General features: G+C 44.2%; 1 protein-coding gene across 2 annotated transcripts in view; it reads right to left on the bottom strand.

The window, feature by feature from the left end:
- Window positions 1-6,099, bottom strand: part of KIAA0355 (KIAA0355 ortholog) — a 50,141-nt gene extending 44,042 nt beyond the window's left edge. For both annotated transcript variants that reach the window (XM_003796080.3, XM_023516932.1), the window contains exon 1: window positions 4,834-6,099. In XM_003796080.3, the coding sequence (XP_003796128.1) occupies window positions 4,834-5,328 (495 nt within the window). In that variant the 5' untranslated portion in view covers window positions 5,329-6,099. The remainder of the gene's footprint in view (window positions 1-4,833) is intronic.
- Window positions 6,100-10,345: the final 4,246 nt, after the last annotated feature.

Raw genomic sequence — 10,345 nt, 5'->3', positions numbered from 1 at the left:
AGGCTGAGGCAAGAGAATCACTTGAACCCAGGAATTTCAGATCACTATGAGCTGTGACAAACTAAGACTCTGTCTCAAAAAAACAAACAAACAAGACTCTGTCCTGGCCCACTCCAACATTCTTCCATGTTAGGAAGAAGGTTCTTGTGCGAGGCTGGCCCCATCTCAGTGACCGGGGTGGGGGGTGTAAGTAGCTGAGAGTGCACAGAATCGACAGTCGGGCTTGAGGCTATTTCCTATCAGCAGTGCAGCACTCATCACACCCGGTGCCACTGTCTATTTATTCATCTGTCTGGCCTACCAGACCTGGAAAACTTTGTATTGTCCTCATCATCTTTGACCCTCGTGCAGCCAGCTTGTGTATCTATTTCAAGGAGGGTGGGTGGCACAGCTGGATAAAGAGGAAAGCAGCCCAGGTGGCTAGGGCCACATCAGGATATGGCCTTCCTGGCTCTGAACATTTCACCATTAGCCTGAGGGCTATACAAAGCCTCATCTACGGAGGGATAGACTCTGCCAACAAGCCCCTCTGCAGACTGTACTGGCCTGAAGCAGCAGAGAGGTATCAGACACAAAGGACACAAACCTAGCATGTGCTGGTCCCACAAGGATTTGAGGCAAATGCCATTTTATAGACACTTAGATTTCTGATTGTATCAAGACAAGGGAGGCTGCCAGAATAGGCTATTTTCCAATCCCGTGAAATCTCACAACCCACCCAGCAACTACAAAAATTAATCCAGAAAAGACATTTTTACCTAAAATTGCTCTTCATGAACTCTATTTATTTACTCTAATCTGCTACCAAACCTAATTTTCCCCTTACATTCCCCTTACATTAGCAACTCTGAAATTTTAAATCATGTTCTTCTAGAAGACGGCAACATTGCAGTTCAATTACTAGTCACCAAAATTCGGAACACACCATTCTCTCCTTGACTCCTACCTGCTGTTGGGGTCTTACCTACAGAGGTAACTTCTCTCTCTTCTCATTTTCTCCTTTGATTCACTTTTATTCTCTTCATTTTCTTGAAGAGCAACTGTTTCTTTTCATCACTACACCTTGTGTGTTGGACTATCACTGCAGAGGCACAAACCCCTCCATGCAATGGAATCATTTACTGGGTACTCCGATACATTACTCCTATTAGTCAGTTTCAAGTTTCTCTTTTCCTTTTTACATACTTAGGAAATATTCAAACATATATAAAAGCAGAGCATAACAATCTACACACACATATACTTATCCAACAAGCTTCAATCCCATCATCATTCTACCATGTTTTTTCCATCTGTCCTTCCCCCACTTCATATTTTTTTGTAAATCTCAATCAACCAAGAACCAGTACATGTTCAAATTTCAAAAACTGTCCTTTTATGTTTGGTTTGAATCTCAAACCCCAAAAGGCAATTTGGCCGTTTTGTAAAATTACCACAAAGGTAACTTTCTTTGGTCGTTAAACTCTCTTTTAATCTAGAACAGAATCTTCTACCTAATTTTCTTTTCTGCTACTACTTGCTGAACAAATCAGGTCAACTCACTAGAATATGCCATTCTGAATTTGATCACTTTCTTGGGGTATTCCTTAAATTGTTTCACTATACTCAATATTTCCTGTAGACTGGAAATTCCTTCTAGAAGCTTGATTAGATTAGGTCATTTCACGGCCTTTGGGGCAGAGAGAGAAGTATAAGGAAATACCACAGGTGCTGTGTGGCTCTTACTGCATCACCTCAGGAGACGCAATTATCTGCTTCAATTTCAATTGACTATCTGTCTCAATGTCAGTAATATTGAGAATGATCAAGGGAATCTGGGTGGGAGTAGCCTGGTCCCTCTGGTAAGCAGCTCCCTAGCAACTTTTCATCAAATGGCTGCTGAGCATGGGTTTCTCCACATCAGGATATTTCTGATGTGAGAAATATCCTGGTTCAGTCACTGGATCCATTTTGGTCTGCAAAATGGAGATCTCCCCAATTGTATCATCCCTTCTACACAAAAGAATTTGTTTCTATATAGAAGTTTCTGTCATTCATTAGGGATATTTTGTTATCATGAACAGTCAATATTGGAAAAACAGGAAATTGTTTAATATGTTACATTTTTCCTTTTAGGTAGTAATTTTCACAGTAATAGGTTGGCCACACACAAGTCTGGACTAAGTGGAAAGGTCCTGCCCTCCACAATGGCAGATACCCTCCAGCCCTAGTGGCTTCTACCAATGGAGAATGGAGGGGCGAGACAATAAATCTTGTTTGATGATGACAATGTAAGTTTAGAGTCACCCAAATTTCAACTGCTTAGTTAATTATGCAAGTAACTGTTTCTAAAGGCTAAAGGCCAATGACAACTTAGATAATAGCAGATTCATCTCAGTAAAAAAATAAGTCCAGGCTCGGCACCTATAGCACAGTGGTTAAGGCGCCAGCCACATACACTGAGGCTGGTGGATTTGAACTCAGCCTGCACCACTAAAACAACCGTGACAACTGTAACAACAACAGAAATAGCTGGGCATTGTGGCGGGTGCCTATAGTCCTAGCTACTTTGGAGGATGAGGCAAGAGAAATGCTTAAGCCCAAGAGTTGGAGGTTGCTGTGAGCTGTGACACCACAGCACTCTACTGAGGGCAACACAGTTAGACCCTGTTACCCATAAAAAGTCCAAAAGGGTGATAAGAGGCTGTGGTGGCTCATGCTTCTATCAGCACTTTGGGAGGCAAAGGTGGCAGGATTACTTAAGCCAGAAGTTCAAGACCAGCCTAGGCATAGCAAGACCCTGTCTCTACAAAAAAAAAACTAGAAAAGTTAGCCAGATGTGGTGGCACATGCCTATAGTCTTAGCTATTAGGAAAGCTGAGGCCAAAGGACTGCTGGAGTCCAGGAGTTGGAGATTACAGTGAGTAATGATCACACCACTTCACTCCAGCCTGCGTAAGAGTGTGAACTAGTCTTAAAATAAAATAAAATAAATTAAATTTACCCAAAGGCAAAAAGACATCTGCACTCAGATGTTTACAGCAGTACAGTTCGCAATCACAAAGATGTGGAAACAACCCAAGTACTCAGCCATAAAAGAAAATGGTGAACAAATATTTCTTTCCTTTCTTTCTTTTTAAACAGAGTCTTACTCTGTTGCCCAGGCTAGAGTTACATGGTATCACAGCTCACAGCAACCTCAAACTCTTGGGCTTAAGAAAGAGATTCTCTCACCTTAGCCTCCCAAATAGATGGGACTACAGGTGTCCAGCCCCACATCGGGCTAGTTTTTCTATTTTTTAGTAGAGATGGACTCAGTCTTGCTCAGGCTGGTCTCAAATTCCTGAACCCAAGGTATCTGCCAGGCTAGGTCTCCCAGAGAGCTAGAATTACAGGAATGAGCCACAGCACCCAGCCATTGAACTAATATTTCTTTTTTTTTGAGACAGAGCCTCAAGCTGTCCCCCTGGGTAGAGTGCTGTGGCATTACAGCTCACAGCAACCTCCAACTCCTGGGCTCAAGCGAGTCTCCTGCCTTAGCCTCCCAAGTAGCTGGGACTACAGGCACCCGCCACAATGCCCAGCTATTTTTTGGTTGCAGCCATCACTGTTGTTTGGCAGGCGTGGGCTGGATTCAAACCTGCCACCTTAGGTGTATGTGGCTGGCGCCTTAGCCACTTGAGCCACAGGTGCTGAGCCTGAACTAATATTTCTTGTATTAAGCTGGATAGAAGTGGAAACCATTTTTCTAAGTGAAGTGTCACAAAAATGGAAAAGCAAACACCACATGTACTCACTATTAAATTGAAACTAAGTGATCAAAACTATGTGCACATATGAAAATAACACTCATCAGAAAGCAAGTAGGTTGGGGGGGATAGGCAAATTCACACCTAATAGGTACCATGCACACTATCTGGGTGACGGGCACACTTAACAACGTCAATTCAAACTGTAAAGCAATTTACATAACCAGAAGGTCTACCCCCATAATATTCTTGGAAAATAAAAACCCAGAGAGTGACCAAAAATTAGAAAGTCTGAAAAATGGATTTTTTTTTTTTTTTTTTTGAGATGGAGCCTCAAGCTGTCCCCCTGGGCAGAGTGCCGTGGCATCACACTCACAGTAACTTCCAACTCCTGGGCTCAAGTGAGTCTCCTGCCTCAGCCTCCCAAGTAGCTGGGACTACAGGCGCCCGCCACAACGCTGGGCCATTTTTTGGTTGCAGCCATCATTGTTTGGCGGGTCCGGGCTGGGGATTTGAACCCGCCACCTTAGGTGTATGTGGCTGGTGCCTTAGCCACTTGAGCCACAGGCGCCGAGCCTGAAAAATGGATTTATATAAGCTTTCTACAGAGTGAACTTCAGTCTCTGATTAACAGCAGGAATTTGTCCAGCTCTGTCCAAATTATTGCAAAGAAGGGGAAAAAAGCAGCAATTTGAATTTTCATTTGGCACATACATTCAGGAAAAATTTAGTCTGTATCTGTTATGGAAGATCTACTAGCCAAAACAAGAAAGAAATAACCCTGAATTTTACTATTAGTCTAAAAAAGAAAAAAAAAAAAGTACCCATTAAGCACTTTTAACAGTGTTGTCATTTGGAAGTCAGAATCAAATAATTTGAAATGTAAAGGACAAAAACGTAAATTTAGGCTCATTTGTTTAATAATCTTCTAACCTATTTAATTTGAAACAAAAGCAATTCAGAACCTGGCACACACTAATTTCTTACAAGAAGTACCAACAGAAAGGGGACAAGGGCTACCACTACAGTGATGTGGGAAAACTATGACAATATTCACCTCTGGACTACATTTTCCTACCTAAGTATGACACAGAAGATACTCTACCTCAATGTCCTGGAGACTGAATTCCTTCTGATCGGTAAAGTTTGCAGCCCCAGCACTCAGTTCCATCAGCATTTTGGCGATCTCAGGCTTTATGGCTGAGGTCAGCCGACTGGCTGCTTCCATGACATGCTCCTGCACATCTTTGAGCTGCATGGCCGCCTTAGAGTAATGAGAGTTCCTGAACACAGTACTGAAAAGATCTGTGAGGAACGTACTGGCACGGCAGAAGACGTTGAGGGCGTCCAAGTACTTAGAGATGCCTTGCTGGATGTCAGCGATGGGAGTGGAGTGGGGCACGGCATGGTGGCAGCTGCCTGCAGCGGTCAGACCGCCCAAGGGGGCAGTGGCGGCTGTAGATGCCAGGGGAGCACTCAGTGCTCGGCCCAGCTCCGGCATCGGGTACTGCTGGTGCTGCTGCACTTTCTGCTTGGACCCGCCAAGCAAGAAGCGCCGCTTGTAGTCCATTTTACTGTCCTGGGCACTGCAGCAATACATACGGAGAGAGAACTATCCCAGGGACCCTGAGTAGGTCAGGGTTCTGATTCTTCTTCTTCCAAAGTGGTAGCTAGGTATAAAAATAGTGGAGTTCTGCAAATCTAAGTTTTAAAAAAGGCATTTCCATGAGGCAGGTGACCACACAATCCAATGTAGATGTGAGAAGGACAAGTTTATATAATTAATATTTTCAACGTAGGCAGGACCTCTGACAAAAAATACAAGTGTGTCCAAATGCAATATGAGAACTGTTCAGCATTCCACTCTCAATAAAAAGATATGCATGTTTATAATTGTGTTGCAAGAATATTTTGATACTTGTATTTACAATGGAAAAAAAATAACTTAACTTTAAAAAATGTATTATAATGTAATACAATGTATCTTCAATATACCAAAAAAAGTTAGAACCCAAAAACCCACAAGCTGATCAACAGCAATTTAAAAAGCAATACAGAATTACTGTGCGCTAAGTCCTCAGAAAGGAAGAGTAAACCTCTGCAGAGTTTTGACAGAGCCTGCCTGTCAAATCCATTTACCTTTAAAGCTTCCTCTTTGCGATGCTAAAAATTTCCAAATTTCCTCTACTGTTTTCTGAAAACCATTTTTTTAAATGGCATTTGTTATTGTAAGTCTTCTCCTTTCCCTTTGTTCTCTGAGGTAGTGGTTTCCTTGTAACATTAATAAGAGGTGCTTCCAGACTGGGTTGGCCCTCAATTGTCAAGTCTAAAGCAAGAATGCACAGACGTATTTGTAAGGCCTCTAAGTCATTTCCTGTAAAGGGAAAAAATAAGATAAAAGTTAGGAAGGCTATAAGACAATGAATAATTCTGCAACATTAACGTGTGCAATGCTATTATTCACACAGTGGGCTATACATGAATAAGAAATCATATTATAGCCTTACAGGGCCAGGAGTGGTGGCTCATGCCTGTAATCCTAGCATTCTGGAAGGCTCAGGCAGTTGGACTGCCTGAGCTCACGGGTTTGAGACCAGCCTGAGCAAGAGCAAGACCCCATCTCTAAAAATAGCCAGGCATTGTGGTGGGCACCTGTAATCCCAGCTACTTGGGAAGCTGAGGCAAGAGAATCGGTTGAGCCCAAGGAATTTGAGGTGGCTATGAGCTTGTGACACCATGGAACTCTACCGAGGGTGACAAAGTGAGACTCTGTCTCAAATAAATAAATAAATAAATAAATTATCACCTTATAGAAGTAGAGCTGAACTATGAAATGACTGTTAGAAAATTTCTCAAGCTGGGCGGCACTCGCAGCTCAGTTGGTTGGGCGCCAGCCACATACACTGAGGCTGGCGGGTTCAAACCTGGCCCGGGTTTGAACAACTGCAACAACAACAACAAAAAATAGCCAGGCAATGTGGTAGGCACCTGTAGTCTCAGCTACTAGGGACGCTGAGGCAAGAGTATCACTTAAGTTCAAGAGTTTGAGGCTGCTGTGAGCTATGATGCTACAGCACTCTACCAAGGGCAACAGAGCGAGACTCTGTCTCAAAAAAAAAAAAAAATGAAAAGAAAATTCCTCAAGCTATAGTATAAAAATAATGCAACAAAAGTATGATTCCACATCAACCACTCTAAAACTAAGAGTAATGAGCTGACCCTTTGAACAGGGCCTGGATCTGTATTTGGCACTCCCTTGATACCCCCTTGAAGACATGAGTACGCGAGAAGACAGAGAGACTCACATTACAGTGAGGGCCGAGGACAAGTATGGCGCTCATAAAACTTTACAAGGAATCAGCAAAAGGAGAGATAAGCAAGAGGGAGAGAAATTAGGAAGGTTATTATGAAAAAATATGTATTATTCTAAGGTAGGCCTGCATTGTAGGATAGATTTTCAACAAGTGCAAAAGGGACAGGTGGGGGTCTCCAAGGAAAGGGACTAACACAGCAAAGGTCCTAAAGCAAAACAGTACAAGGTCTATTCAGGATACTCTACCAGGACCAGGTGTGGTGGCTCACACCTATAATCCCAGCACTCTGGTAGGCCAAGGGGGGTGGATTGCTTGAGCTCAGGAGTTCCAGACCACCCAGCTACTAAAAATAGCTGGCCACAGTGCCTAGCACCTGTAGTCCCAGCTACTCAGGAAGCAGAAGGATGGCTTGAATTCAGTAATTTGAGGTAGCTGTGAGCTGGGCTGATGCCAGGGCACTCTAGACTGGGGCAACAGAGAGAGACTGGGGAAAAAAAGAAAGGGATAGTCGACTGGGCTAAACTACAGACTACAGACTATAGAACAAGGCTGAGAGGTAGGTGGCTGGCAGGCAAATTTTACTGACAAGGTTCTTAAAATCTTCACCATGGTACCAGTTTCACTCTGTATGTTCAGAAGGAAAGCCTGGCAGGGTATTCAATTCTTACCCCAGAGGAGCTTCAGTAGAACCCCTAACTCTGAATAGGTTTAAATGGGAATATTTGGACATTGCTGGTTGTAGTTTCTGATGCTTACAAGTACAATAGTCTGGCTCGGTGCCTATAGCTCAACCGGCTAAGGCGCCAGCCACGTACACCTAAGGTGGCAGGTTCGAATCCCCAGCCCGGACCCGCCAAACAACAATGACAGCTGCAACCAAAAAATAGCCGGGCGTTGTGGCGGGCGCCTGTGGTCCCAGCTACTTGGGAGGCTGAGGCAGGAGAGTTGCTTGAGCCCAGGAGTTGGAGGTTGCTGTGAGCTGTAATGCCACGGCACTCTACCCAGGGGGACAGCTTGAGGCTCTGTCTCAAAAAAAAAAAAAAAAAAAACCAAACAAGTACAATAGTCTGATTCTTCTATTATCCCTGAACTAAAATCAGGGATAATACTTGCTTGAAACTATTGGTATCTATCCTCCCAAACATAACAATAGTTCAAATATATTTTACTAAAAGTTGTATTTAACATATATTAAAACTTCAATCCAGGGGTGGTGGCTTACACCTGTAATACTAGCACTCTGGGAGGCTGAGGTGGATGGATCACCTGAGCTCAGGAGTTCAAAACCAGCCTGAGCAATAGTGAGACCTCCCACTCCCGTCTCTACGAAAAATAGAAAAACTAGGCTCAGTACCTGTAGCTCAAGCAGCTAAGGCGCCAGCGACACACACCAGAGCTGGCAGGTTCGAATATAGCATGGGCCTGCCAAACAACAATAACAACTACAACCAAAAAAAATAGCCAGGCATTGTGGAGGGTGCCTGTATCCCAGCTACTTGTGAGGCTGAGGTAAGAGAATCACTTAAGCCCAAGAGTTTGAGGATACTATGAGCTGTGATGCCAAAGCATTCTACCCAGGGTGACAGCTTGAGAGTCTGTCTCAAAAAAAGACTTGAACTATTTATCTTACAGAAATGGGCAAGCTGATTCTAAAATTCATATGTATGGTAGGGGTGATAGTATGCACTTGTCATTCCAGCTTCTTGGGAGGCTAAGGTAGGAGCATCACTTCAGCCCATTCCAGTTCTTGGGAGGCTAAGGTAGGAGCATCACTTCAGCCCAAGAGTTTGAGACCAGCTTAGCTAACATAGTGAGAGACTAAGTCTCTTTACAAAATTAAAATTAGGGTAGCTCCTATGGTTCAGTGAGTAGGGTGCCCCATATACCAAGGGTGGTGGGTTTGAACCCGGCCCTGGCCAAACTGCAACAAAAAAATAGCTGGGCGTTGTGATGGGTGCCTGTAGTCTCAGCTACTCGGGAGGTTACTATGAGCTGTGATGCCACAGCACTCTACCGAGGATGACAAAGTACGACTCTGTCTTTTAAAAAAAAAAAATTAAAATTAATGCTGGGCACAGTGGTTGTTATCCTAGTGCTCTAGGAGGCTGAGGCAAGACGACTGCTTGAGTTAAGGAGTTTAAGACCTGGCTAAGCAAGGTGAGACCCTGTCTCTACAAAAGATAAAACAAAATAGTCAGGCATCCTGGTGTATGAGCCTGTAATCCCAGCTTCTCAGGAGGCTAAGGCAGGAGGATTACTTTGAGCTCAGGAATTGGAGGTTGCTGTGAGCTACGATGACACCACTGCTCTCTATGGTGACAGGGTGAGACTCTGTCTCTGAATAAATAAATATAAAACTAAACTGGCCAGGTGCAGTGGCTCATGCCTGTAATCCCAGTACTCTGGGAGGCTGAGACAGGCAGACTGCTTGAGCTCAGGAGTTTCACACCAGCCTAAGCAAGAGCAAGACCCAGTCTTTAAAACTAGCTAGGCAGCTTAGCACCTGTGGCTCAAGAAGCTAAGGCGCCAGCCACATACACCTAAGGTGGCAGGTTCAAATCCAGCCCGGGCCCGCCAAACAACAATGATGGCTGCAACCAAAAAATAGCCAGGCACTGTGGTGGGCACCTATGGTCCCAGCTACTTGGGAGGCTGAGGCAGAAGACTTGCTTGAGCCCAGGAGTTGGAGGTTGCTGTGAGCTGTGATGCCACGGCACTCTACCCAGGGGGACAGCTTGAGGCTCTGTCTCAAAAAAATAAAATAAAATAAGCTAGGCATTGTGGTTTAGCAAGTCCAGCTACCCAAGAGTCTGAGACAAGAGGATCACTATAATGCCACAGCACTCAACTCCAGGGCAACTAAGTGAGACTCTATCTCAAAAAAAATAAAGAATAAAGAAGTAAAATTAGGGTGGTGCCTGTGGCTCAGTGAGAAGGGTGCCGGCCCCATATACCAAGGATGGCGGGTTCAAACCCAGCCCCAGCCAAACTGCAACAAAAAAATAGCTGGGAGTTATGGCAGGTGCCTGTAGTCTCAGCTACTCGGGAGGTTGAGGAAGAGATCACCTAAGCCGAAGCACCTCAGGAGGTTGCCATGAGCTGTGATGCCACAGCACTCTACCAAGGACAACAAAATGAGACTCTGTCTCTTTAAAAAAAAAAAAATTAAAGCATTAGCCAGGTGTAGTGACACCGCCTGTAGTCCTAGCTACTCCAGAGGCTGAGGCAGGAAGACTGCTTGAGCTGAGAACTGGAGGTTTTAGTGAGTTATGACCGTACCACTGCACTCCAGCCTGAGAGACA

This window comes from Otolemur garnettii, unplaced genomic scaffold (genome assembly GCF_000181295.1).
Source record: "Otolemur garnettii isolate 467f Iridium unplaced genomic scaffold, OtoGar3 scaffold00100, whole genome shotgun sequence".
Classification (NCBI taxonomy): Eukaryota; Metazoa; Chordata; class Mammalia; order Primates; family Galagidae; genus Otolemur; species Otolemur garnettii.
Note: the sequence above shows the minus strand (reverse complement) of the source record. Positions and strands in the feature narration are given on the sequence as shown.